This window comes from Fusarium oxysporum, chromosome V, assembly GCF_013085055.1.
Source record: "Fusarium oxysporum Fo47 chromosome V, complete sequence".
NCBI lineage: Eukaryota > Fungi > Ascomycota > Sordariomycetes > Hypocreales > Nectriaceae > Fusarium > Fusarium oxysporum.
This window is the reverse complement of record NC_072844.1, coordinates 3,579,538-3,605,390: the sequence shown is the minus strand read 5'-3', so window position 1 is coordinate 3,605,390 and position 25,853 is coordinate 3,579,538. Positions and strand designations below refer to the sequence as shown.

General features: G+C 50.1%; 8 protein-coding genes across 8 annotated transcripts; 4 read left to right on the top strand and 4 right to left on the bottom strand.

The window, feature by feature from the left end:
* Positions 1-607: 607 nt before the first annotated feature.
* Positions 608-3,163, top strand: FOBCDRAFT_38071 (WD40-repeat-containing domain protein). Its single transcript, XM_059612173.1, has 4 exons — positions 608-860; positions 923-1,004; positions 1,063-2,014; positions 2,065-3,163. Exons 1-4 carry the CDS (start codon positions 713-715, stop codon positions 2,758-2,760), a joined length of 1,878 nt encoding a protein of 625 aa, XP_059464984.1. The 5' UTR covers positions 608-712; the 3' UTR covers positions 2,761-3,163.
* A 46-nt stretch (positions 3,164-3,209) lies between these two features.
* On the bottom strand, positions 3,210-4,155 carry FOBCDRAFT_38067 (uncharacterized protein). Its single transcript, XM_031184977.3, has 2 exons — positions 3,864-4,155; positions 3,210-3,791 (listed from the first exon to the last, which is right to left on the bottom strand). Exons 1-2 carry the CDS (start codon positions 4,142-4,144, stop codon positions 3,269-3,271), a joined length of 804 nt encoding a protein of 267 aa, XP_031040619.2. The 5' UTR covers positions 4,145-4,155; the 3' UTR covers positions 3,210-3,268.
* Positions 4,156-5,643: 1,488 nt separating this feature from the next.
* FOBCDRAFT_38066 (transmembrane amino acid transporter protein-domain-containing protein) lies at positions 5,644-8,302 on the top strand. Its single transcript, XM_031184974.3, has 5 exons — positions 5,644-6,078; positions 6,133-7,211; positions 7,265-7,425; positions 7,474-7,539; positions 7,591-8,302. Exons 1-5 carry the CDS (start codon positions 5,909-5,911, stop codon positions 8,149-8,151), a joined length of 2,037 nt encoding a protein of 678 aa, XP_031040616.2. The 5' UTR covers positions 5,644-5,908; the 3' UTR covers positions 8,152-8,302.
* Positions 8,303-9,199: 897 nt separating this feature from the next.
* Positions 9,200-11,519, bottom strand: FOBCDRAFT_38062 (kinase-like domain-containing protein). The gene has a single exon (XM_031184973.3). The coding sequence runs from the start codon at positions 11,291-11,293 to the stop codon at positions 9,383-9,385; it is 1,911 nt and encodes a 636-aa protein (XP_031040615.2). The 5' UTR covers positions 11,294-11,519; the 3' UTR covers positions 9,200-9,382.
* A 5,489-nt stretch (positions 11,520-17,008) lies between these two features.
* Positions 17,009-18,836, top strand: FOBCDRAFT_38046 (HAD-like domain-containing protein). The gene is made up of 3 exons (XM_059612172.1): positions 17,009-17,373; positions 17,551-17,591; positions 17,977-18,836. The coding sequence occupies exons 1-3, from the start codon at positions 17,328-17,330 to the stop codon at positions 18,616-18,618; spliced, it is 729 nt and encodes a 242-aa protein (XP_059464983.1). The 5' UTR covers positions 17,009-17,327; the 3' UTR covers positions 18,619-18,836.
* Positions 18,837-20,155, bottom strand: FOBCDRAFT_38040 (putative methyltransferase-domain-containing protein). The gene is made up of 2 exons (XM_031184969.3): positions 20,049-20,155; positions 18,837-19,993 (listed from the first exon to the last, which is right to left on the bottom strand). Exon 2 carries the CDS (start codon positions 19,928-19,930, stop codon positions 19,055-19,057), a length of 876 nt encoding a protein of 291 aa, XP_031040611.2. The 5' UTR covers positions 19,931-19,993; positions 20,049-20,155; the 3' UTR covers positions 18,837-19,054.
* A 459-nt stretch (positions 20,156-20,614) lies between these two features.
* FOBCDRAFT_38032 (ribosomal protein L23/L15e core domain-containing protein) lies at positions 20,615-21,701 on the top strand. Its single transcript, XM_031184966.3, has 4 exons — positions 20,615-20,855; positions 20,916-21,047; positions 21,106-21,197; positions 21,248-21,701. Exons 1-4 carry the CDS (start codon positions 20,772-20,774, stop codon positions 21,402-21,404), a joined length of 465 nt encoding a protein of 154 aa, XP_031040608.2. The 5' UTR covers positions 20,615-20,771; the 3' UTR covers positions 21,405-21,701.
* A 283-nt stretch (positions 21,702-21,984) lies between these two features.
* FOBCDRAFT_240315 (uncharacterized protein) lies at positions 21,985-24,786 on the bottom strand (the record flags this gene model as incomplete). Its single annotated transcript, XM_031184962.3, has 4 exons — positions 21,985-22,321; positions 22,632-22,683; positions 23,005-23,450; positions 23,501-24,786. 4 exons carry the CDS (start codon positions 24,784-24,786, stop codon positions 21,985-21,987), a joined length of 2,121 nt encoding a protein of 706 aa, XP_031040604.3.
* Between the last annotated feature and the right edge of the window lie 1,067 nt (positions 24,787-25,853).

Sequence of the window (25,853 nt, the reverse complement as noted above, 5' to 3'; positions counted from 1 at the left end):
ACTGTAATGAGAAAGCAGAAGAAGGGGGACTTCAAGGGGAGGCGTTGAGGCTTTGAGGCGTTGCAAGGTGTATTTCTAGCAAACCAACCAATGCAGCAACAGGGCAGCCCCGCCCAAACGGAGCCAGCAGATTGCCCCGGACCGCCTAGCACCCACCTGGCTCAGAGGGTGGGGACCCACTTGGAGGCTAGCCGCTAGAGGCTGATATCTACTAAGGTACCCATGCACTACGTCCATGCTTTAGGTCGGGTTCTTGCTTCAGCACCACTCGCTTCCATTTCCTCCTCGGCCAGGCCTCTCTTTTTTTCTCCCTCTTACTCTTCCATCAAAACATCATCACAATTAATCACATCTTACCCGAAACGTCGACAACTGGCCAACCCGTCGGCGCATATCATATCCTACGACTATCTGAGCTGGCCCTTGCTCATCAAGGGCGTCCACACGCTTCGATTTTATCGGGCATCTGTCCAGTTCGCGTTCCTTGGTTCGCGTCTGTAATTAATTGCCTTGCGTCGGTAGCCAACGCCAACATCCTTGATCAACCAGTCTTGACTTGGCACCCAGCCTCGCGCGCCAACTCATCGACGACGCCGAATACACGAAGCGTAGCGCGATAAACAATTTCATTATCGTCGACCTCGCCGCAATTGACTTTCGTCTCAACGGGCCTCGTTCTCGAACTACTCATCGCTGAGACCCGCCTTGCGCAATGTCGATGTATCCGCATCGCGCCATGGGGGGCGGCCCCCAAGGCAATTCCACTCGGCTGAACGAGTTGCTCGAACAGATCAGGGTCGAGTTTGATACTCAGATGCGCGCGACGGAAAACTACGAGCATCAGAGTATGTCTACTACTCGTACGGCGATAGCTCATATCGCGTTATTTCCTTCACCCCAGCTAACACATGTGTATCTTTAGTTGCCGCGCAAGTCAGCGAAATGCAACTGGTTCGTGAAAAGGTGTATCAGATGGAGCAAACTCATCTCAGCCTCAAGCAGAAGTAAGCCGATCTTGTCGCGCCAGTAATTTCGAATCCCAACTAACCTCCCGAATCACAGGTATGAAGATGAGATCAGTGCTCTACGACACCAACTCGAGGCTGCTCGAAAGGGAGGCATCCAGCCTGGCATTCCAGGCCCGCCTCAACATGCAGCGCCCTCTCAGCAGCCCCCTTCTATCGCTCCTGGCAATGGTCTTTTTAGTGGCATCATGGCTGGCGGTAGCCAGGGAGGTCTCGTTCCTCCTCAGCCAGGCCAGCAGCAGGGTCAGCAGGGCCAGCCCCAGGGTGCGCAGCAGCAGCAGCAAACGCAGCAGGGACATGCTCCTCAGGAGCAGCCGCTGGGACCTCAACACCAAATGGGCCAAGGGCCTCCTGGACTTCCCGTCCCTCCTCCTCACCCTAACGCGCAGCAAGCACCTTACTCTCAGAACTATCCTCCGGGCCCCGTTTCCAATGGGATGGGCCCCCAGCCCCAGAGCACCGCCTCTCCCGGCCCCGGTAGAAGGGGTATCGGTCGTCCACCAGGTGCCGTCGGACCTGCTACTCCCCAGGTTAACACCCCCGTGCCTTACCCTGGAAGTGCAGCCTCCCCTCAAGTCAGCCATCCGACCCCCGAACACGGCCGAATGGGAGGCCCACATGCTCCCGCCGTTGGCAACGCTCTTGGAGACCTTGAAGTTGACTCTGTGGCCCCTCACAACAAGAAGACTGGGCAGGATTGGTATGCGATTTTCAACCCTCAAGTCCAGCGTGTTCTCGATGTGGACCTCGTCCACTCTCTCAACCACGAAAGTGTCGTATGCTGCGTCAGGTTCAGTCATGATGGCAAATATGTTGCAACTGGTTGCAATCGATCTGCCCAGATCTTTGATGTTCAAACTGGTGAAAAGGTTTGCGTGCTCGAGGACCATAATGCCTCTGATATGAGCGCCGATCTCTATATTCGCAGTGTCTGCTTTAGTCCCGATGGTCGCTACCTGGCTACTGGTGCTGAAGACAAGTTGATTCGAGTAAGTTGTGTCAGAAACGTAAAAATGTTTAACCTACTAATACTGGTTAGGTATGGGATATCCAAACTCGAACCATTCGAAATCACTTCTCTGGTCACGAGCAAGATATTTACTCGCTCGACTTTGCTCGTGATGGTCGAACAATTGCCTCGGGCAGTGGTGATCGAACTGTACGCCTGTGGGATATTGAGCAAGGCACAAACACTCTCACTCTGACAATAGAGGATGGCGTCACGACTGTCGCCATCTCTCCCGATACCCAATTCGTAGCTGCAGGCTCGCTCGACAAGAGTGTACGTGTATGGGACATCCATTCCGGCTTCCTTGTCGAGCGTTTGGAAGGACCTGATGGTCACAAGGACAGTGTTTACTCGGTTGCCTTCTCGCCCAGCGGCAAGGACCTAGTTTCTGGCAGTCTCGATAGGACTATCAAGATGTGGGAGCTCAGCGCTCCTCGTCAAGGAAACCAGCCTGGCCCCAAGGGTGGCAAGTGTGTCAAGACATTCGAGGGCCACCGTGATTTTGTCTTGTCAGTTGCTCTCACCCCCGAGGCCAACTGGGTACTCTCTGGCTCCAAGGACCGGGGTGTCCAGTTTTGGGACCCTAGAACGGGTACGACGCAACTCATGCTGCAGGGACATAAGAACTCCGTCATCAGCGTCGCACCTAGTCCACAAGGAAGATACTTTGCCACTGGCTCTGGCGACATGAAGGCTCGTATCTGGTCTTACCGTCCCTATTCCTGACTAAACAAGGAACCGGCTCAATGGGTTGCTTTTTAGATGCTGTGTCTAGAGAATGACATGGTTACGAACAAGGGCGAACTGATACACGACGGAGAAAAAGTGATGTGCTTGGCGGCGGTGGTTGTACTGGGACGGATATCTTTGAGGGGAAGCATTCTGCTTTTCACGTGGTGGCTAAACAGAGTGAGCGACAGAAATTCTTGTTACTTGGATATCGGATACAGGAATCAAGCTCCATACGCTCAACTTACGGCGCGAAGCATGATCTTCCAAAGAGGCGCACAGGGATACGGGGAATTTGGAGAGCAGGATGAACGTAGAGTGGGCTATATCTGCTCGTTTGCAACTTTTTTGTTTCTAATTTTGCAGTGTGTTATAATGAAAATCACCAGTCCTTGAAACAGTTTGCAGTATCTGTAGTGGTTGCTGACATGGTTGTTGTTCATGATATGTATTCGAAGCTGTATCTAACTCGAATTGTGTACGTATATTGAATGGCATAACATCGTCATAGAGAGTCGAAGAGGCTGGAAAATGCGTCGCCTTTCTTCTTTTTCTTTTTCGGCTTATCTGTAGTGCCATTTTTCGATGAAAGAGAGCCGAAGAGACTAGACAATTCATCACTGTTCTTCGTTTTCTTTTTTGGTTTGTCCATGGTGTCACTTTTGGACGAAATCTTCTTGGTGTCTGTATGTGTCGTTTTCGTCTCATATTCCTTCAGCTTGAGGTCTTTCGAGCGGGAGTCTGCTTTCGGTACTGGCTTCGTTTTCTTCTGAGTTGACAGAAGCTCATCACGCGAAATGGCTACGCCCATGTCCACTCCAGCATTAGGTGCGTCGTCCGTTCTTAAATCTGAAGTCTGATGTTTGCTTAGCTCCGAAGGCATTGGTTCTGTACTAGTCGAGATTGGAGGGTTGTGGTCGTGGTCAGGGACGAGTTGGGAGAGTAGAGTGCTGGTTCGAGCAAGGACCGAGAGGAGGAGCAGTCCGAGAGGCGCATGCTGGTTATCAGCTGCAAGTTGTGAGAAAGTACTGTGCGTAGAATAAAACATGCGATTAGCTATCTTCAACGTTGAAAGGCTTGCTAACAAGTCGTTGACCTACACAAAGGCGCCAGGGACGACATGGCGCATCATCCATTTTGCGCGCGCAAGGGCAGGATAGACATCACGCTTGACACCGCCAGATTTGACCTTCTTAGGCCGTGAGTTTAGGTCGTTGACGAGGTTACGGACTGCGCGGCGCAGCACAGAGAAGGAGGACCACCAGTGCGACGAAGAATGCTGGTTCTTGTGACGATGGGCGAAACCATTGAGGATGGGGATGAGAGGCGCAAGGGAGTCGCTGGTTGTGGCTAAGAGGGCGGCATCGGGAGGAGTTGTCATGATGGAGGTAGATGATGTGTGAGCATTATTGATAATAGATCTAGTAGAGAGATTGCGTAAGTCCGAGGTTCGGCCGAAAGATTCACTAATATGATTTCGAGTATCTTATGGAGAGTGACGTTGAATTTGTTATAGAGATGGATGGATGAAGTTAGAGGTTGGAGCAACTTTTAGTTGCGATAAGATAAGAAAGATCTGAGTTCACTAAGGCAGCACCGCGGAATAAATAGGTAGGTAGTGATTTGATCGGCGTTCGAATTATGATTTCTGCAAAAAAAAGTCTAAAAAGATGTCATTTCTCAGTTGTACAAGGTTGAATATCAATCCTATTCTTGCGCATAGTTTTGTTGCCCTGTAAATGAAGTTGCTCGTCGGTTATGCATGCTGTAGGTTGGAATAAGGTGAGGTGAGGTCAGTTGATGGGTTAGGTGTATGGGAGGTGCATTCAACCTGGTTCCTGCTGTGGTTTGCATTGCCAATGCATGGACGTAATGTAACATCAGAACAAGATTGATGCTGTGTCTTTATCCCTCTTTCAAATAACATCGACAATCAGCAAAATATGACATGACCTTACATTACATGTCAACACCTGCGCCCGCAAAACAACGACTTGCAGACAGTCTCTTACATATTAGTTATTACCTTGAATCTGGTCTCGTGAGCCCCTAGCCCATTTCTCCACCATCGAGCGTCAAGCGTCCACCACCCCATACCCAAAACGAAGCCATATCCCGTCAAGCCTGTTAGAGCTGCACAGAAGTTGAATTACAGGTGGGGTTCAGTGCAACGACGATGTCTCTGCGACTGCACTCAAGCGGGTACAACCGCCAACCCCAGCTGCTAAGTTAGTGGCTAGGCCATTCCATTAGTTGTCAGTCATGATAGCTCATGAGTGAGACTTTGAACGTTGTTGTCCTACGAAACGGCGAGACATTCCTTTGGATTCCTTTGGTGTTGACGTTGCTCATTCTTGTCAGTCATTGGTCGCTTGTCGCCTGTACGCTTGGGACATTGTCCTATCATTCATATGTATTCTCCGGCAGTTGGTGCTGTTACTAAACGTGACCCTCCATCAACCCTCGAGAACAGGCTAATCATCCTAGTGGCCCTCAACTGCAGCTATCGAGGGTCCTGGAGATTGAGACGACAGCATCTTTAGTCAAACCTCTTATCATGCCTGGTTGAACTGGTTCTTGGTATCAGTAACCTGACCCCTGCTGGTTCCATCCAACCCTGCCAACCCAATTACAAGCTCAAATCCAAAACCAAAGCCCAAAACGAGGAGCCGCTGGCCATCGGCTATCGTGTGCACAGGGCACAGGCGTTCTTGAACTATCCTTGGCTGCGATAAGCGTCATGTCCTTCGTCTGTTGGCGCGCCCACTTCCACTATGGTCCAAGTTGAGCCGCGTGCCATATGACCCTGAGCCGAGTCTGCCCTCTTTCTTGTCCGCTTGTTTGCTTCCTCTCAATTCCTTTTTTTGCACCTCTTCAAACTGTTCGTCGACAGTTGGTGAAACCTCATCAATTTGGCCGAGTCTCCAGGACCCTGTCCGCTGTTGCGTTGCAGACCTTGATTGCAACCATCCTTCCAACTTTCTAGTTTTTTCTGCAGCCTTCGCCACCCCGACGCTTAACTTGGCGGTCCAGGACGATTGTTAAGAACCACGGAGCACCTGCTTAGATCTAATCAAGCAGCGCGAAACACGACGAGAAGGACATACCAAAACAAACGTGAAGTTGGCGGCGATACACAATTACAATGTCTCCGGCGCGGAATCCTACGAGCTGGGATGACTACGAAGGGGGAGCTTCACCTCGGGGGAGCGTGACCGACAGCATGCTTGAGCGCGAACAAGCTCTTGTGGACGACGAAGGCGACCAAACTGGCGACCAAGAAAATGGCGAAGGATTTTCGAGGCCGCGAAGGCGGTATGTCTAATCTATGAAATTCATCAATTGGTTTTTGTAGCTAATAACTTTTAGGTCTTCCGTCACCTACCAGTTGGCAGCAATCGCAGACATTGGTGGTGTAAACAGTTTCCGTTCTTTCGCCAGGAGTTGGCAGCGAGCGGCAGGATTTCCTGAGGTTATTCCTCGCCGACCGAGCTTTGTTCTTGCGCCGGAGCAAGACACAGAAGACGTTCAGTATAGTCGCAGCCATGTTCAAGGATCGTCACAACAACAATCGGGTCTTTTGCGCCAACATCTTGATGCCTCGTCTTCGCATGCGAACGGCGAGTCTAGTTCAGCCATTGAGTCCTCACCGAGGTCAATGAGGATCCCCCATCGTGATGGCGAGACGAAGCCTCTGCTTGATGTTGAAGCTGGCTCATCCCCTGTTGGGTCACCCCGATCAAGTATCTTCGCCGTCCCGCCTCACCTCGCAGCTCCCGATATTGTTGGAAGCTATGGTTCGTTCCGAGACTCTTCTCCTTTTGGAACTATGGACAGGAGTTCGCGCCATCGCATTTCGTTCAGTGAGGGTAGCGGCTGGGGCGTAGCTGACGAGGAAGAAGAAGAAGAGGGCGAGGGTGCAGCGCATGGCGAACACCAGCCCATCCTAGTCAAAGAGGTCAAGCAGGGCAATAAGGTTGTACTTGCCGTTGAGGGCCAGAGCACTCTTCCTCAGTCCGTCTTCAACTCGATCAATGCCCTGATCGGTGTCGGATTGCTCAGTCTCCCACTGGCCCTGCAGATGACAGGTTGGATCCCTGGCCTATTTCTTCTCACTCTGACAGCGGCTGTTACATCGTACACCGGCAAGCTGCTGGCCAAGTGCATGGATTTTGATCCCAGTCTCATTACGTATTCCGACCTGGCGTATATCTCATTTGGTACCCGAGCGCGAGTGATTGTTTCTGCCCTTTTCAGTCTTGAGTTGGTAGCAGCCTGTGTCGCTTTGGTGATTCTCTTTGCCGACTCGCTCAGTCTGTTGCTTCCGGGTCTTGCGAGCGTCAACACATGGAAGGTTGTGGCTTCTATCATGGTCCTGGTTCTGAATGCATTGCCTTTGCGCCTATTGAGTTACACCAGCGTCGTTGGTATTTTCTCGACCTTCTGCAGTGAGTACATCATTTCTCAGTATCGCCAATACGCATTTGCTGATATGATACAGTTGTCGTGATTGTCATTATTGATGGCCTGTACAAACCTCACTATCCTGGTTCACTGCGAGAGCCAGCAACAACCTATCTATTCCCGGAGAACTGGCTTGCTGTACCTCTTGCCTACGGTCTTCTCGCAAGCCCTTGGGGTGCGCACTCTGTTTTTCCATCCGTAGGTTATACCGATGTCAAGTTGGACACTTGAGCTAAAACATTCCAGATCTATCGTGACATGCGTCACCCTTACAAATGGGGCAAGGCCGTTAATGTTACCTTTTCCTTCTCTGTGAGTATATATAGTATCTTCATATTTTGGAAGCTTCTCTGACTTGTTTAGTACGTGGTGGACACATGCCTGGCTGTAATTGGTCTCCTAATGTTTGGCGATGGTATCAAGGATGCTATCACCTCCAACATTCTCAAATCGAAGGGCTATCCTGACGCTCTGAAGATCATCATGTCAATCTTCATTGCTATCATTCCTTTGACAAAGATCCCTCTCAACGCTCGCCCTATCATCACGACTTTGGACGTCATCTGTGGAGTTCACGATCAACATCATCACCATCATGACCAGCCTCACAGCCAGCCTACTCGTTCCTCGGTTCTGGTCACAAAGGCAGTACGAGGCCTCGTGCGCGTTTTCGTCGTCATTCTTTTATTGTTCATCTCTATTGTCTTCCCGGCATTCGACTCTGTGTGCGCATTCCTCGGTGCGGCCCTTTGCACACTCATTTCTATCATCCTGCCCATCTCATTCTACTTGAAATTGTTCTGGCAGGATGTAACAATGCACGAAAGGATTGTTTCTGCTATTTTACTGGTTGTGTTCGCCATCCTTGGCACATTGGGAACAATCTGGACATTCTTGCCTAAGCATCTCATTGGCGCTGACTAGACTGTGTTTGTATGAGTATGAAAGGCATCTACTGGAGTTGTCAAGCATTTGTGGGTTATGTCCCAAGGAATTGAATCATCATTTACGAGAAAGGAGATAGGACTACGAATAATATGTTACCAATGAGCTTCCGAGCTCTGTTTGTTCTGGCTTCTTTACCAACTCTTTCTCATGCAACGTGTGCCTTTGATCCTCGACCTGTTGTGAGATACGTATGTGATGTTTCACCGTTGTTAACTTCACACACTTACATCACGCATGACGGCACCACAGTGTGCATATTTATTTACCCTCATCTCCTCTTTATCCGTATCTTGGCTTGTGCGAGTGGCAGCGTCATCAGTGAACCTCCTCATGTTCCTGATGGTCAGACAATACTTGAGAATTGAGTCTCTCGAGACGTAATGAGCATACCTAACTAACCATCATTGTCGATACATACTTCCAAGTACAATCAAGACCACCTTACGAATGTCTCCTGTCTCTCCTCAGTTCATCTCTGCAGTTCTTCACCCCGCCGCTGATCCCCCAACTGCCGCTCCCATGACATGCCATACCCCAGCCCCGACCCCTCTCTCAAGTTATTTCGTCACGCCATGGCTTCGTTCGCTCTCATCCAATCCGACCTTCCGAGAAACGAGAGAAGCGGTAACAATGGATAGGAGAATTGACAAGTCCCGAGGAAACAGGCCGATCGGGCCGTCCGGGGGTGGGTTGCGAGTCGTATACCTATTTTAGTTTAGAAATGTCATGAGTACTGTACAGACGTTAGTAACTATTAGTTGATGGCTTAGGGAGCAGTAAACCTGTCTTGGTTCTGGAGTGTGCATTGGTATCGTGCCATGCTGCATTTAGCCAAAGTTGTGTAGGTTCAAGAGGCAAAAGCTGGGCATGACGTTGTGCCTACTGTCGAGCGAGACTGTATGTCAATCAGAAGTTGTGTATATGGCTCAGTGAAATATCAGACAACTGAGAATTGAGGCAAGTCCAGCAGATGATAAATGCAAGTTAGTAGTGTGAAAAGAAACAAAGACTTCACATAGACAAAGATGAACAAATAGTGTTTGAGTAGGTACTTCTGGTATTTGCATTATTTCTAGAATATCCTATACACAGAAAGCGAGTAAGGCTCTCATCATAATCCAAGCAACGCCCGAAATATCTTCGAGTATCGCGCCAGGGACTCAAGACGGCCAAACTACATTTGAAGGCTGATGGGAATCAATCCCATTTACCAACCTCCAACCCACTCAACGTCTCCAAGATCGGTGCGTCGATCCCGACGCCAGTTCCAATCTCTGCCCTTGTTCCAGGGACATTCCTTGCTGTTAGACCGTTCTTTAGCGGCCCCAAATTTGTGGTGATAATTAGAATGATCCCAAACGCCCGCTTCATAAGATTTGTTGTATCCAAAACCAAAATTGTGTCGTCGTGGCTTAGAAAAGTCCACCGACTTAATAGAATCCAAAGTAGCAGTTTGACCGCGGCGTCGCTCACCCAATGCCGCCCACTTGTCCAGAGAACTTCTCGGTTTGCTCATGGGCGAGTGCGAGTAATGAGGAGTGATGGTGATTTGTTGAGGCTTGGGGGTTGGGGCTTCTTGGAAGAAGAAACCATCAGCGACCAAGTCATCATCCACGTCACCCTTGATGTCGTGAGTATGCGACGCCGACTCGGGTTCAGGCTGTACAATGTCGGTCTTCATGACCTGTTCCTCCTCCTCCTCCTCCTCCACATTCTTCTCCTCCTTACTCTCCTGGCTCCAAGTCCTGGCATTAAGCTCCTGAAGCATCTGCCGCTGCTGTTCCATTTCCTCCTCTTCCTCATCCTCATCCCACATGTCACTCCAGCTCTTAGACACAGTTTCTTGACGTCGACCAAAGACCATGGACATAGCTGGCATAGGCTTGGCCATGTTGATTGGAAGGGAGCCAGCAGTTGCCGAAGATCGGTTGAATCGAGCAGTGGGCTTGATGGCAAGAGACTTCATGGAGGCGCCCAAGTGAGAGTCGTAAACGGACGACATGGGGGTCTGCATGTTGGCGGAGCACCAGTCGGTGGTAGTCGCTTCTGACTTAGGGAAGAGATCCTCGGTGTAACTCTCGTCATCGGGGATGACACTGAGTTGACGACCAAGATGAGTGGTACCATGGAGAGCCTTGGCCCAGGGGAAAGCACCGGTATCGACGGCGGGAGACTGAATTGAAGGGGTGCGGAGAGGCTCGCGGTTGGCGGTGGCCACGTTGGGAGACTCGGCACCACAGTACTCATCATCATCCTCGTCGTCGGTGGTGAAAGTGACCACGCGGAGCAGAGCTTCACGGGCACCCTCCAGTGAGCGTCGCCTGGGGTCAAGGTTCATGCACTGCACGAGGACCTCATACGTATCTTGAGACATGGAGGGGAAGACGTCGAACAAGGACTGCTTGTCCCGAGAGTAGTCGAGGAACAGGGGATCAGCCTCGGTGGGGGTGGTGAAAGGATTGCGAGAGAAGAGGATGTTGAGCAGGCAGATACCAATGGCCCAGATATCCGCTTCGGCAGGCGAGTAACCGGCGCCGGCCGAGTCGAATTGTTCAGGAGCCATGTAACGATCGCTGCCAACAGTCATCTCATAAGACCACTTCTCTGTAGTTGCCAGACCGAAATCACCGAGCTTCATGGCACCGTCCTGAGTGAGGAAGATGTTCTCGGGCTTGATATCGCGATGGTAGACTCCCTTAGAGTGCATGTAATCGACGGCATCGATGAGCTCGATCATGAATTGGCGAACATGCTCCGTCTCGAGAGGACCGTGACCCTTTCGGATTGCTTCGTAAAGATCGCCCTGACCACAAAACTCGAGGACGAGATAGATGTGAGAATCGGTCTCGAACGAATCAATGAGGTTGACGATGTTTCGGTGGGTTCCAAGGCGGCTGTGGAGGGCCTGTTCCTCCGACTTCTCGTCGATAGCGAAATCGGAATCGGCATCGGGGCAGGCACTTCTCTTGGTGAGGCACTTGATAGCAACAGGCTCATTGGTTACAAGATCCTGGGCCTTAAACACCATACCAAAAGATCCGTGGTTGAGAGGGGAGATGGTCTGATAACGTCCTTTGAGAAGGGCACCGCCAACGAACTTGTCCTTGAGGCATTCCATGGCGAAAGAAGAAATAAAATGTTCAAAAAGAATAGAAATAAAATGGGAATAGTCGTACAAACGATTTTTTGGTGTTTGTCAATAGCCGGGAATGTAGGAAGTCCGGAGAACGATGTTGAAGCTCTTGAAAACGCTTGAGCTGATGCAAGAAAATTAATGTTCGCGGTATATGAGCAATGTACAGTGTCGTGATGATAAAAGCAGAGTTGAGCAAATTCGAGTTGTTGATGGTAATGTTGTTGTTGTTGTTGTTGTTCGTTGGTATTCAGAGGCTCATTTGAGGGTATTCGATAGGCTTAACAAAAGAAATGATTATCGAATTGTCGTGACGGTGAGTTGCGAAGACCGAAGCGGCCGAAGAAGTTGAAGACAAGGAAAATGAAATTCGTTATAATAACATGGGTACGTTTTTTTGTAACTTGAAAAAAGAATGACTCTGACGATGAGAGGTGATGAAGCCGACTTGGGACGAGGTCGACCGGAGAATTGAGTTTTGGTCAAGACCAGGTGAAGGCGTATTAATAGAGAGGGAACCGGATTCGACGATGCCGATAAAACGACGTGTCGGACCAGTCAGACTGGCACCGGGGGATAGGGGAGCGGAGCTCGCCCGGGGCGGAGTTCCTAATGCTCGGCCGGTAACGGTTGAGTCACGCGGGCCAACTAGGCCGAGTTGCGGTGTTGAGTGAGAGACCGGAGAGTAAAACGCAAGTCAATGAGGAAACCCTCGTCGACTCAATGCAGCACAAGACGATCCTTCTATGTGACGTGTCCGACTGTATAAGCGCTTTTGATTGCTGACCGAGGCTCGTGATATGCAGCTCAAGGGATGCGGTAACGGAGCGATGTAATAGGAGGTCTAGGCGAACAAGGACTTGGTCTAATGCAGCAGCAAACAACACAAGTCAAGGACGCTTCTTCTTCTCGTTGTGGATTGTATAGCTCAAGCTTTGCGTGATCGATTGGTGATTGAGTGGTTGGCTGTCGATGAATCACCGCGATAAGCGTTGGGATTGAGTGCTTGCTTCGGGAGATAAGGTGGCGATGCGATGCGAGGCGAGGCGGATTCGTTCGGTGAGCAGAACGGTGATTGATGTGGTGTGATGTGAGTTGGGATGGATTGGATTAGATAGGAATAGACAGAAGAGATGAGATAGTGAGAGAAGAGTGGCAAGCTCGAGAAGAAAGAAGGCCTTTGAAGATGCGGAAAGCGTACAAATGAAGGGAAAGAGAGGTGGAGAGACGATGATAAGAAAGCAGGGGAAAGAAGACAAGAGAAGAGAGAGGGTGAGTTAGAAGGGAAAGGCGGTGATGGAACCAAGTGGAGAGGGATGGATGGTGGATGGGCCATGGGATAAGACAGGATAGGTTGGATTAGTGAGGGTGAATGATTGTTCATACTGTTTGATACACCCATTTCCAAGGCGGACCCCTTCCAAGGCAGGCGAGACAGCGAGTGAGGGCCAGGTCTAGAATTGACGGGGGGGTACTTGGAGTTGCCTGCTGCAGCTGCAGCTCCACCTGCCCAGGCCCCAGGATTAGAGGGCCGGGTCCACTAGCTGAAGACATGCTGTCGTACCTTGCGTGCTGTGTTGTTGCTTGTACCGGACTAGCCGGGGTTGGGAGGAGGCAGGAGGCAGGCACAGGGGAGATGCAAGCCAAGTACTGTGCTGTGCTGTACTATACTGTACAGCAATGCAGACACACATGGCAACGCAACGACGACTATGACAACTACGGCAAAGGGGACAGGTACAAATTTTACGTATACACGGAATTACAAGATGCACTGTGACCCTGTGTCCCGTTTGCTCCATTCAGGTGCCTCAAATGTTGGGGGAGGCTTGGATGCCAGCAAAGAAGGAATGGCGCTACCGTGGGACGATACCACGACGGGCAAGGGAGGGAATGGCGGCATAAAGAGGTCAATCAAACAGAAGCAGCGATCAGAAACATTGATGGCCCAGGGTTGGTGATGATGATACCCCTTCGTCTCAGAATTAGGAAGCATTGCAACGCCAGACAGACAAGTTCAATCCAAAATATGACGGCAGAAATGAAATGAGGTCAATAATGAACACGCGTTATCTAGACACTGTTGCGACATACTGTATACTGGAAGCAGCCAATTCATTGCATAACTCGTATAACTGGCTCACTTTTATGTATGCCGCGTTATCAAAGTTATCCGTCCCCCGGACATCGTAATAGCGACATGACATGACGGAATACCAACTGACATGACGACTTGCCAAATGCAGATCTAGCACTGTGCTATTAGGGAGCCGGCGCTGTCTAGCTCAGTGTAAACAAGGCCTCACGCGCACTGAGGATGGAGAGCATTAACCAGAACCAGGGCAAACTCAGCAGAAGCCAGATCACTCACTCAGTGGCTGGAAGTCAACGGGATAGGGGGAGTCATCCAGAGGCCGGTGCCGGGGCTCAGCATCAGTCATACGGGCGAGTACGGGGCCCCAGCGCCGAATCTTGGTGGCGATTCGAGTAGCTTCTGCCGGCGTCCCTCCCGCTGGACGCTGCCGGCCCAACTCACCACTGCCTTTTCTTTTATCGGTGGTCGGCGGGAAATGACATGTTGGTCAGCGTGATCATACAGTATGCGCCCCCTCATCGTACAGTACGCCTACAGTAATCCCCTTCAGCGCCGGGCTCAGACACTGGGAAATGGGATTCGCGCAATCTGGACCTCCGTCGATGCAACGCTGATAGCGGCTTCACCGCCCGCTACCCTCCAGCAAAGTAACTTTTAGGCTATACTCTGGTGTTTCAAGGACAGTGCTCATGTGTATTGCCTGATGCAGATCCCAACAGACTGTTAACCAAGCTACCGCTGGGCGTAGACAAGATGGTGTACGGCCTCGAGGCATGAATGGAGCACTTGTTCACTGGCTGCAGCGACGGAGCGTAGCAATGCACATAGTGCGCATAGTGCGCGTGGCACCAGTGTAGTCCATGCCATGGGCTAATCCATCCCATGCAACGACGATGCCATCCCCAGGTTTTACTGGCTTGGCTCGGCAGCGCAAACAAGACGAGAACGAGCTGTCAATTGCAAGGGTCCTTCTCTGTCCCCAACGAAATCAACTGGGAAATCCAGCTTCTGATGTCCTACTCAAACTGAACTGTCTCGTGGACAGGAAAAATGAGCCCATTCTTACTATCCCGAATCCGAAACCAGGGTCTCGTTTTCTCTATCGCTATTTCGGTTTACAGTTTTGATCCGTCTCAAACGCAATTCGGGCTTTTCTTAGATAGTCGGCGCCACGGCACAGTCACAGTCCGAGTGACGGACGGACGGTGCTCAGCCAACATTGCAGTTGGGGAATTGAGGCGATCGCTGTCAGCGACTACGCAACTAGACTATTCAGAAAACTGATTGGATCTTGTGCCACGTTTCTCCCGTTCCTGGACTGAAGCCTGCCAATTCTTCGATTGCAGAAGACCCTTGTTATCGCTGGTTATCAGTTCCAAGTCTCCAACTTTTGCCGCCAGTCTCTTGTCGATCACCCTTCTGACGACTTAACGCTTACACCCTTGCTCGTCTGCTAATCTAAGTTATCAGTGAATTGGTCCAGCGTGGTCACTGGGTCATGCACTCCTGGATCCTGCATTCCAGTGGGCATGCCCCCGGTGCCATGAGGACCCTTTCGTCTCAGGGACCAGATGAACTAGCAGACAATAAGACTCGGCCATCAAAAGTAAACAGATGGTTTCTTCAGCCGCCGAGTGTGAATGTGTCATCCAACAAACGCCAGAAGCTTCCAAATATTGGTCAGGGACTGGGATTGTCCAAGGAGATCTTACTGTGTTGGTGTTTACACCCGTAAATAGAAAAGGGGCGTGCGTCAGAACAGGCTATGCTTCCAAGGCTGGACCAGCAGGAATTGCGTGTAACGATCTGTCGTCAACCATCAAACGTGACTGGACGGATTTTCAAGGGTCTGTGTTGCTAAGCCATGCACAAATCTGTGCAAATCTTCACAAATATCACCATGACACGAAACAGCTGTGCACAAATGGCCTGCCCTGCCAGGTTTGCCGATCAGGACACTGTCATGCTACCCTTTTGGGAAGAAAGACAACAAAGAGCAATGGACCTTGAATTTCGACTCAACAGACGAAATGACGGCATTTCGTCTCCATCAGAGCGGGGTGCAAAATACGTGGACATGAGATTATTCAGGGAATATGGGATTACGAATCTCGGATGATGGAATTCTTCGAGATTACTCACCTGCTCCAGTCTCCAGTCTCCATTATTCAAGCCAAGACAGATACTGTGGTGTACCTGTGTGTACTGGTTTGTTTGGACGGACTTGACACTCGGTGCGGGTCTCCGGGCCTCGTGAGATCTGATGTTTGCTGTCCCTTTGTGGAGTCCGGACAAATATGGAGACGGAATTCGATATCGGCGTTCCAAGGACAGGAGACTTGGAGTCGTGACTCAGTGAAAGTGAGATACGGAGATGAGATGGAGGAACATTGGTTATGTCACGATGGTCGCAGTCTCTCGCTCTAGGCCGACATGTTACACAATTGCACGTTGAAATGGTTCCAGACACGACTCCCTATTTCGGTTGGACGTGGTTTGATTGTCTCAAGTCACGTAGTTCCCGGCTCTGATTCGTTGTCATATCGGAAACACAATATTTACTTACATTGACAACATAACATGCTATTATGCGCGGATCTTGTCAACAAGGGCGGGGATGGAGGAGGGCAACAAGGGATATTGAGGGGAAAACCGAGACGCAGAAGGGATTGAATCTCATCATCGAAGATGATCTTCTGACTCAACAGATTCGCTTTTTAGATATCACCTGAGAGTTGCAGCTCTTGTCCAGGGTAGCTACAGTACTGTATGGACAGTCAGTCATGGGGTTGAATTGAAGCTCCAGCAAATTGTGACCCATCAGCTGGAAGTGAGGTGATGGGTTAGACCCTTCATTCATCTTGAAGTGGCTGGACAACAGAGTGACATGTGCAGCGGTAGGAGGGGCCGCCTAATCACAAGTACCCTCACCGGATCCCCATCTACCACGAGGCCAAGAATTGAGACTCCACCAAATATGATGAGAGAAAAAGGGTCCTGCTGTGACTGTGGACAACACATATTTTCTTTCTTTCACCGTTGCCAGGGGTTGTCTCGCTGCTGCGTTCCGGAAGCTGCATGAACTGGCCACTTCAGCTCGGGAACAGCAGGGTATCTGTTAAATGCTCCGTATCGAGCTGCAGCTTGGGTTGCTTTGCCTCGGGACCACAGCCTGTAGTGACACGGGGTTTGGCGACAGCCGGGTTAGGCGTGTACGATGCTGAGCAGACCTTGGAAACGAAAAGTCTAGTTCACGACTTGTGACAGATGAACTGCCAGTTGTCATTTTCGTGAACTGGTTTCTAATTAGAGGTCCATCGGAATTCTCAGAGCCTATCCAATTCACTCGGATCTGGCCGCCGACCCCTGTAACACAGCCAAGTCCTTCTATCCAGTTCCTTCACAGCAGTCCTCTTCGCTGTCCTCCTTACCCTGCAGTCAAGAAATAATAACACGCTATTGGCCGGTTCACCTTAATCCAACCAACCTCACCTCTTGACCGCCTTTCCTCTAATGCTCACATGGCTGCAAACCAACACTCCATTCGCATTAGATTCGATCTACTATTGCATCTCATCAACCCACGTTCCCGGCTGCATCAAGCTTAACACGGATACCTCTTCAAGGATCTCGAACCTCCAAGGAAATCACCTCACCAAAAGGCGCCAAGCTAGATAGCGGCCCGCTCTTGAATCCAGGAACAAGGACCTTCTGCTGCCACCGCCGATATTAGTTTTTTTCACGCTCTCTTCCCTATCTGTCAAGATCGTAGTAGGGATCCCGAATCGGAATTGGTGTCTGACAGAATTTTCTTGTCATCTTTCTTTCTTACTTTCGGTCTAATTCATCCGTTTCATCTCTCATATTGGACGTGTCAATATTCAGGCTTGACCGCTTTCTCACGAAAATTAACTCCTTTTCACAATGACGCTCAACCTCAATGAATTTGACGTCCTAGTGTTTGACATCGGTAAGATTAAACTGGCTCCACAGTTGCTGTTGGCGACTGCGTGTTTTGTTGACTGCAAGGACTGTTTTGGACTGAGTTGTCATTCTCTGTATTGGCATATGTTTTGTACCTTACTATACACTCGCGCTTTGCTTGGATATCATACATTCAGAATAGCCATAATAACACATATTACAGAAGGAACCGTTTGTCCCATCTCCTTTGTCAAGGACGTTCTCGTGAGTCGTCCCGTTTTCTTGCTTGTCTCACTTCGCAACCGTTCCGATTTTACTTCCCTTACCCATGTACTACCTCCGTCCGTTCCCCTTACCGCCTCCGGGCCCGGACCTCCGTATGGATCCCACCAAAGTTCGTCCCAGCCTCCTCTTCCGGACGTCCTCCGTCCAGCTGCCGGCCTTTGTACCCAGATCCCGGGTGTCCACGCTGCCGAATCAAGGCCTGCCAAGTTACGCAAGTCTCGGGCGCGTGCAGCTGAAAATTCCAAGCCGAGCACTTCTTTCCCAGCCCCTTCGCACTCTTCACCGACTTTACCCGTTTCGTGATAGCATGCACGATGTCGACAACACTGCAGCCTGCTGACCAAGGTCTGTTTGTTGTCACTAGTTTCCGTATGCACTTGAGGCACTTCCCAAGGTGTTGGATCAAGAGTGGGATAGCCCAGAGTTCGCAAAGTACCGCGATGCCTTCCCCGAGGAGTATCGCAACTCGCGCTCTGACTTTGAAGCGCACGTCCGCGACCTCGTGAAGCGTGATGTCAAGATTGCCTACCTCAAGTCGCTCCAGGGTTACCTGTGGTTGCAAGGCTACAAGTCGGGTAACATCGTGGCGCCCCTCTTCCCAGATGTTGAGCCCTTCTTCAACGAGGCCACCCAAGCTGGAAAGAAGATCATCATCTACTCGTCCGGCTCAGTCCCTGCGCAGAAGTTGCTCTTTTCACATACCAACTCCGGGAAATCAGATATGACGCCCCTTATCGCCGACTACTTTGATACCACTAATGCGGGGCCCAAAACCGAGGTTGATAGCTACACGAAGATCATTTCTGAGCACCCGGAGCACAAGGACGTCAACCGATGGATTTTCCTGAGCGACAATATCAACGAGGTCAAGGCTGCTGTTGGGGCTGGTATGCGCAGTTTGCCCGTTGTTCGTCCCGGTAATGCGCCCTTGCCGCCAGACGAACCTCTGTCCAAGCTCGCCATTACCGAGTTCAAGAACTCAGAGGTCGCTTCTTTGGGAGTATGATAGACGGCTGCAGGAAAAGGTCGTTCAGGGTGTGGGGAAATGATAATCGTCGAATAGTGTGAGACCTTTGTGCGGAGATGCAAGAGTAGTAGCTCGCTAGGGAATTCTAGTCCCCTCAAAAACTGAGACCACCGTCCAGCTGATCCTGTCTGCTGGTGATCTGGTGTCCCCAAGCTGCATAAGTGTCAGCATGCACCTTATCAGTCGTGCGACGTAGCAAGTTGCAGATAGTCGATCCAGACGATACAGCACAGTATGCGCTCTCTAAGAACTGTGTAGATAGGATCCTCTTATCGAGAGTAAATATTCGTACCATGCCAGCTTATTGTCGCGTGCTCAAAACTCCATATGTTTTGCCGTGCTGATAGTTTGTTGGGCAGTTCCGCATATGCAGCTCGTCGATGCCCCACGCGTTGTCGTGTCTCCCCTCATCGTTTCAGTTTGAATGACTCGTCGAAGCTTTGAGCGTCATGACAAAATTGTTCCGTGTCCGTCCTGGATTGACTTCCTTCTTGGTAAAATCCGACCGCTTTTCGGAGACGGTTCCGATCCTCTTCCACAGAGTATATGCCAATTTCTGAGTCATCTTGGACTTGGTGCATACATAGCCGAGAATCGTCATCAACTCCTCGAAGCGAGTTTCTGTAAAGTATCGTGAGTTGTCAACACAGCTGCGAGGTAGAACCACAAAAAGGCAGGGAAAGGGTTCGTCAGAACCAGTTGCAGGTTCAGCTGCAGGTCGAAGAAAGGAGAGAGTCCGAAGAAGCATCTGTCCACGCCCCTCGGCCTCGGGCACGAAGTTGAGCACTAGACTCAGAGAGATGATATCGAACACCTCAGAATCGTCCTTGGGTAAGGGGCGCTCCATAAAATCTTGCTTTGTGATGCCTGGCTCCTGGCTGTTGAGATCGATATGCTTCATAGTAAAGATACCGCTTGTTGAGCATGCGTTACGAGTACTCAATGACCCAACCTCCAGCATATGAAACGGCTGAGCACGCTTCTTGAGCTCTGCCACAGGGAGCCATTCCAGAAGCACTCTTGACGTGTCACCTCCTCTGTCGAGACTCTGACCTTGCAGACTAGCCTTCTGATAGTGGTCAAGACCACCCAGCTTGGCAATCTCCGAGGCAAGGCGAGTTTCGGTGACCGTGTCGCCCTTGGCTGCAGCTCGCCGACGTTGTTTCTCCAGTTGGTGATGAGTGTTGATGAGACTCCTGCTGGCTTTCCTAGACATTGACCGTGAGGACTTGACAGTTGGCGGGCGGCCACTTGAAAGGCTCTTCAGCCTTGTTTGCTTCTTGGAAACCATTTTAAGAGTGCAATGAGAATTGCCCTTGCGTGTTGACCTCTTGACCCCTTAAAGCATTGAAATCTGAAATGATTTTCATGTTAGTCTCGATAAAGAGAAGGGCAATATTGAAACTCACCGATTCTCAAATCGGGGCAACTCCTCAGGGGAGATTCAGCGGAGCAGAGTGAGCTATAAGGCTTGGAAGAGCATTTTGATTCCTATTTATCGATCAAATTGCCCGAAAGTTCCGTATGATTGAGTGCAACATTCATTCTCTCGATGACTTTTTGCAGTTGGCTTACCTAAGGCAAAGATAAATCAATCCAAGCATCGACCAATCACATCATGTAGAAGCGAGTGGAGCCAGATTAGCTAACTGCCCTAATGCTAAAATCACGAAAGTGAATAAATTTTGAAAATCAGCAAAACTTTTTGTGAACCTTTGACCACTCCGACGACAACCAGCACACCCGACAATCTTGTGCCCTCGACAACACCGACGCAATGGCCGCCAACAAGAAAGGTACGACATGATATGAAACAACAAAGAGGGAAGAGAAGAAAGGGAAAAAGAAGAAAATCGGACGGGCGAAAGCGAAATTGAGCAAGAATTTGAACGACGATGTTATGGCGACTCTCGAGAGATCAAATCATTACATCGCCTCGATACAACTACATCCGTTGCGACAACTGCTATGACCGATCAGCTTCGCTTCTACGTCATCGTCTTCTTCGCTTCGATACTACCGACCTTTCGACTCGATCCATCTTCTGATTCTCCTCTTCGACTCTCACCCTCCGAGTTCATACTCTACCGCATCATGCTGCAGCAGATTTTGCGAGTTCTGAATAAGAGCGAATGCTGATGCTTTCAATAACAGTTCAGCCTAAGGGCAAGGGTAACAAGAAGGCCCAGGATGCCGCCAAGGCCGCTCTCAAGGGCGTAAGTTGAAAGCATTGTCCTGAAGACCACCGTCTCAATATGCTAACCGAATATCAATAGTCCAACTCCCACAAGAAGGTCAAGGCTCGCTTTAGCACCTCCTTCCACCGCCCCAAGACCCTGATCACCTCGCGAGCCCCCAAGTACCCTCGCCGATCCATCCCTCACCAGCCCCGCCTCGATGAGCACAAGGTTAGTCCCACCTAGAATCAGATCTGTTGGGGACACAGTTGTATTAACCACAGTCTAGATCATCGTCCACCCTCTCAACACCGAGAGCGCGATGAAGAAGATGGAGGAGAACAACACTCTCGTCTTCATTGTCGACATCAAGAGCAACAAGTCAGTATTTCCCAAGAACAATATCAGAGTAAAATCTAACCTCGACACAGGGCCCAGATCAAGCTTGCCCTCAAGAAGCTCTATGACATTGACTGTGTCAAGATCAACACCCTCATCCGCCCTGATGGCACCAAGAAGGCCTACGCTCGCCTGACCCCTGATGTCGATGCTCTCGACATTGCTGCCAACAAGCTCTCTCTCGTCTAAAAATACCACTGGGCTTGTGGGTTTCTGGCTTCTCTGGCGTGTCTTTGGGTTGGTTTTTGGCCTGCTGAAAATGCAAGGCAATGGGCATCGGAATAGGCGTAAAAAGAACTTCTCGTTGAGAGTGCAAATGATCATGAATTCAATACCACCCGGGACACGGCTCCGCTTAGTCGTCTAAGATGCTGCCTTGACATGATTTGAGTGACAATACGTGGATGTGATTTGTAGTTACGGGTCGCAAGTGTTTTTGCATTGTTTGTTTCCAACAAGTCTTGGGGAACAGTTGTAGAAATTACGGCTAATATATTTGGTGACATACCATGAACAATGTGCCAGTTAAGTCAAGTCAAGCCATGACTATTTTAGACGAACCTTTCCCCGACAATCAAGGTTGAGAACTTTTTTTTAAATCGTTCATAATGTACATAGCCCAATTGCCAGTCTCTTACCAAAAGAGCCCCAGTCGTCCGTCCTGGTCACAGCCTGGATATTCCACTATGACCATGGCCCGTCTATTCATACAAAAAAAATCTCGTAATACATAGTTGAAATAACCTTCTTCCATGCTGAAATCAGCTTCTTAGTTGCGCATGCCGTTGAGGTGCTTCATCGTAAGGTAGTTGACGTCAAGAAATCGCTCGACGCAGTTGGCGAGACATGTCTCCTCGGACTTGTCAAGCTTGGGGTTCTTGATGTTTCCAGGAACGCACTTGGTCCAGCACATTTGGGTCAAGCTATGTGTTTCTAGAGACATTTCATCAGCGATTCCGTATTCTATTGCGTCTTCCTCGGTGTTGTGCGTACGGGCTTGGATCTGGGAGCGCTGCTGCTCGTTGGCGAGGAACTGGCGAAGCTCGAGGCGATCCTTGTCGTTGAGCTTCTCGAGGTCGGCGTTATCGATGGACAATTGTTGAGCGCTCATTTTGGCGGTTGTGAAGGGATCGGTAGTGATTGACGTGGGGTTGAAGTTGGTATGTTGTAGTGTAGATTCTGCTCACAAGTTCAAGATTTTTGATGATGCGCAACTGTCTCAACAACTGACCAATAATGGGCCACAGATCGGCTCGTAGTCCCACTCTCAGCTTCATGATCATTCCTCACCAAGGGATACAAGCAGTGGAGGTATGTTTTGTATGACTGTTATTGCCTGTCACGTAGGTTATTCAAAGAAAGAATTATAATCCGATTTATTACAATAACTATACTGAGAGTCCTTTCAACCATCACATATAGCTCAAGACAGACGACTCAGCGCCATGAAGCTCTCTATAAACAGTATCTAATTTATAAATACCAAATAAGTAGTCATAATACCGCTCTAGCACAAGTCACATGTAACAACTCTAGCTAGAATATGCCGCCGAGTAACACCCTTCTATACTGGCAAAGAAACAATGGTAACGACCGACTGGGTTCTCAGAACCAATGTATGCATGTAACATCAACATGCATCGCTTTCGCTAGATGTAACGCTTCCACCGGGCCAATGCCATAAAAATGATGCACAGTAAAACCATGAAGCTAATGATACCGAAGAAAGGAGCCAAGTTGTTTGCGGCAGCGGTTGCAAACGGAACTGGCACGTTCATTCCAAATACACCGCTGACCAAGTTAAGGGGGACCAGGATCGAGGCCAAGAAAGTGATCTTGCTCAGAACCTCGTTGGTATGCGTTCCTTGCGCGATGCTGTTGATGGAAACCGTAGCAAGATAATTGCTGTGTGCGCGAGACAAAATCTTTTCGAAGTGTCCCAAGTTGGTGGCCATGGTCACAACGTGATCCTGGATGTCACCAAGGTACATGCCGATGTCCATCCGTGGCGTGACCTTGTAGTTCTCGTTGCATCGCTTCGTGAAGCCACGGAGAACATCTGCTTTGCCACCGAGGAGGCGAAGCAGGGCCAGACAATTCTTGCGAACCCGGCCAATGCGACGGAGGAACGAGTTGGAATCATCCTCACGCATGACGAACACCTCGTCTTCAATAGCATCCGCTTCAAGCTCGATCTGGCGAATGACAGGTCCGAAGGAATCAACAATGTCGTCACTGTGGACAATTAGTATGACTCTACAAGTCGTATTCACAGATAAACTTACATCAAAGCATAGCAGATCCAGTCACTGCTGAGAGAGACATAATCCTTGAGAGCAGTGATTCGCTTGCGAACCTGAGCCGCGTGCGAGTTAGGCTCAAAGCTGAAGCTCAGGGTGCCCTCGCGGAACACGATGACATAGGTGTTGAAAGGCTCATACTCAATGCCATCAGGCTCCTGAACAACTGAGAAAGAACGGAAACAGGCAAAGTAGTACGACGGGAAGAGTTCAATCTTCTCGCGAGCTTCCTGAGTGATAATATCCTCAATTGTCAGAGGATGGATTCCAAAAGCTTTGCAAATGCTCTGGACCTCCTCCTTGGAAGCCGCATTGACGTTGAGCCACCAGACACCATCTTCGTCTTCATCAGGAAGCTCGAAGAGGCCTCGAAGGTCTTCTCCTGGGAGAACCAGATCGCCAAAATCGGCTGCGTGGATAGTTGACTCCCATGCCGAAGAGAAGAAACTGAACCGGTTGGGGTCGACAGGCGCAGGCTGCTTTTCAGCAATTGACCCCTCGGCATGAGTCTGCGCCGTCTGGTTCGTCTTCTCACGGGTCATCGAGTCATCCGAGACAGGTTCCAGGATATCACCATCAACAGTGACCATCCGCTGAAGGCGCGATTCATTCTGCTGAGTTCGCATATCCTCAAAGCTCTGCTTCTCGGCAGCCGCAGCGTTGCGCTCTGCCGCTCGCTCTGCCGCGCGTTCAGCTGCCTGCTCATTGATGAAGTTCTCAAGGTAGTCAAAGTCAATATACAGGTGGTCCTTGTGATAACTCTCCTTGACAGGGAAGCAAACATCCTCCTCCGCAGTTGTGTTGGTTGACAGGCTAGCAGCATCATTGTCGATGGTGCGGGGCTTGCTTCGGTAGCTGCGCTTGCTCGAGATAGACATGGCTCGACTGGCTACATCTTCGATATCAGGCTTGTTGGGTTCCGAGAACGACATGTCCCGCTCTCGACGGCGAGCCTGGGCAAACGCCTTAACCGAGTTAGGTGGCGAGACAGATCGATCCGTGGAATCCACAGTAGGTCGGCGACTGCGACGAGCAGTGGGTGATAGATCACCGACTTCCTCATCGACGATGGCCTCCTCGAAGTCGCGAACTACAATCGCAGGAGGGGCGGGTGGCTCAGGTTCGAGCTGTCGGGCACCATACAGACTGTCGAAAGTGCCACGGCGAGGGCGCTCAACTCTGGTTGAACCTGACTGGTGGCGGTGATCATCGAGCTCCGGGACGGGAGTATCGTACCCAGACTGGGCAGCGGATTCTTCGTGGTCTGACATTTTGGCTTTTGGCTAGGGTTGTAGCTTGATATTGACTATATTGGCTCTAACGGTGACCGTGTAGAGTAGATGGATATGTCTCGAGGAGGGCGGAAGGTGTATTACGGACTCGGTATTATAGTCCCATAGCTTGTTGTTGTTCCAATCAGTGTCGTCTGATATAGGCGGCTATAGACGTCGCACCCGGCGCGGCATGGGCGCGCCGAGTTGGAGTTTGTTCAAAACTGAGCTCTGCTCGGCGGTTGTCGCCAGTGGCTGCTGGTTGTTGAAGAGTAAATATGTACTAGCGGAAGATGAATAACGGGTAATGCGATCTCAAGGCCAGTTACGGGGGCTTCTTGTTTACTCCGCTGTAGACCCAGAAGCTGGGACCGAAGAGCGAAGGGAGGGAAACGTTTGAGAAGGCGAGTTGAGCCAACTTGAAAACTTGTATGGGATAATGGCGAGACGCCGATACTGGATGATGGCGTAGATGAAGCGGTTGCTCGAGGGTGCCAACAGTATTGAAGGCAATTGAAATAGAAGCCGGTCAAGATTCGATAAAGGAAGCTTCGCGATAAAGTACTCGGTTGGTGCAAGTGGATTTCGATCTCAGGAGTTGAGTCAGGCTGATTTATTTGTAGTAACCAGAATTTGTTTTGGGCCTTGGCAGGGAATAAAGGCAGGGTGACGATGCCAGGGCCTATCGTATGAGGGAACTAAGATCAAGGGCCAATTTCGATACTGGCACGGTTAGCCAGACGAGAAATTTTCTCGTTACTGGACAGAACAAAGACCCGGTTAATAGTGCACGGGCAAGACAAACATAAGTAAGTAAGAAAAACAAGTAGTGTTGGGTACAAAAGGAGGTCCTAGTGTCGAGAGCGACGATGTCAGGGTGAAGTTGGGTTTAAGAGGAGTTGAGGAACTAATATACCATAAGTGGGAACCGAAGGGCTAGGGGAAAAAAAATTGTCTTTGGTGGTATCAAGTGTCGGGTACCGAATCGCCGTGTGCTATCACAAGCAAAAAATAGGTCATCCAGGTTGACTCGTTGGTTCTTACAGGCCAGACAAGACGGGGAGAGG

Excerpts from the sequence above, each read along its gene's own strand:
- FOBCDRAFT_38071 (XM_059612173.1), top strand. The coding sequence starts at position 713 with ATGTCGATGTATCCGCATCGCGCCATGGGGGGCGGCCCCCAAGGCAAT. Across the intron at positions 861-922 it reads TCAGAGTATGTCTACTACTC|TTGCCGCGCAAGTCAGCGAA; the intron begins GTACGGCGATAG and ends GTGTATCTTTAG. Across the intron at positions 2,015-2,064 it reads CTGAAGACAAGTTGATTCGA|GTATGGGATATCCAAACTCG; the intron begins GTAAGTTGTGTC and ends AATACTGGTTAG.
- FOBCDRAFT_38067 (XM_031184977.3), bottom strand. The coding sequence starts at position 4,144 with ATGACAACTCCTCCCGATGCCGCCCTCTTAGCCACAACCAGCGACTCC. Across the intron at positions 3,792-3,863 it reads GTCGTCCCTGGCGCCTTTGT|TACTTTCTCACAACTTGCAG; the intron begins GTAGGTCAACGA and ends TTCTACGCACAG.
- FOBCDRAFT_38066 (XM_031184974.3), top strand. The coding sequence starts at position 5,909 with ATGTCTCCGGCGCGGAATCCTACGAGCTGGGATGACTACGAAGGGGGA. Across the intron at positions 7,212-7,264 it reads TATTTTCTCGACCTTCTGCA|TTGTCGTGATTGTCATTATT; the intron begins GTGAGTACATCA and ends GATATGATACAG. Across the intron at positions 7,426-7,473 it reads CGCACTCTGTTTTTCCATCC|ATCTATCGTGACATGCGTCA; the intron begins GTAGGTTATACC and ends AAAACATTCCAG.
- FOBCDRAFT_38062 (XM_031184973.3), bottom strand. The coding sequence starts at position 11,293 with ATGGAATGCCTCAAGGACAAGTTCGTTGGCGGTGCCCTTCTCAAAGGA.
- FOBCDRAFT_38046 (XM_059612172.1), top strand. The coding sequence starts at position 17,328 with ATGACGCTCAACCTCAATGAATTTGACGTCCTAGTGTTTGACATCG. Across the intron at positions 17,374-17,550 it reads CGTCCTAGTGTTTGACATCG|AAGGAACCGTTTGTCCCATC; the intron begins GTAAGATTAAAC and ends CACATATTACAG. Across the intron at positions 17,592-17,976 it reads CCTTTGTCAAGGACGTTCTC|TTTCCGTATGCACTTGAGGC; the intron begins GTGAGTCGTCCC and ends TGTTGTCACTAG.
- FOBCDRAFT_38040 (XM_031184969.3), bottom strand. The coding sequence starts at position 19,930 with ATGGTTTCCAAGAAGCAAACAAGGCTGAAGAGCCTTTCAAGTGGCCGC.
- FOBCDRAFT_38032 (XM_031184966.3), top strand. The coding sequence starts at position 20,772 with ATGCTGATGCTTTCAATAACAGTTCAGCCTAAGGGCAAGGGTAACAAG. Across the intron at positions 20,856-20,915 it reads CCAAGGCCGCTCTCAAGGGC|TCCAACTCCCACAAGAAGGT; the intron begins GTAAGTTGAAAG and ends GAATATCAATAG. Across the intron at positions 21,198-21,247 it reads GTCGACATCAAGAGCAACAA|GGCCCAGATCAAGCTTGCCC; the intron begins GTCAGTATTTCC and ends ACCTCGACACAG.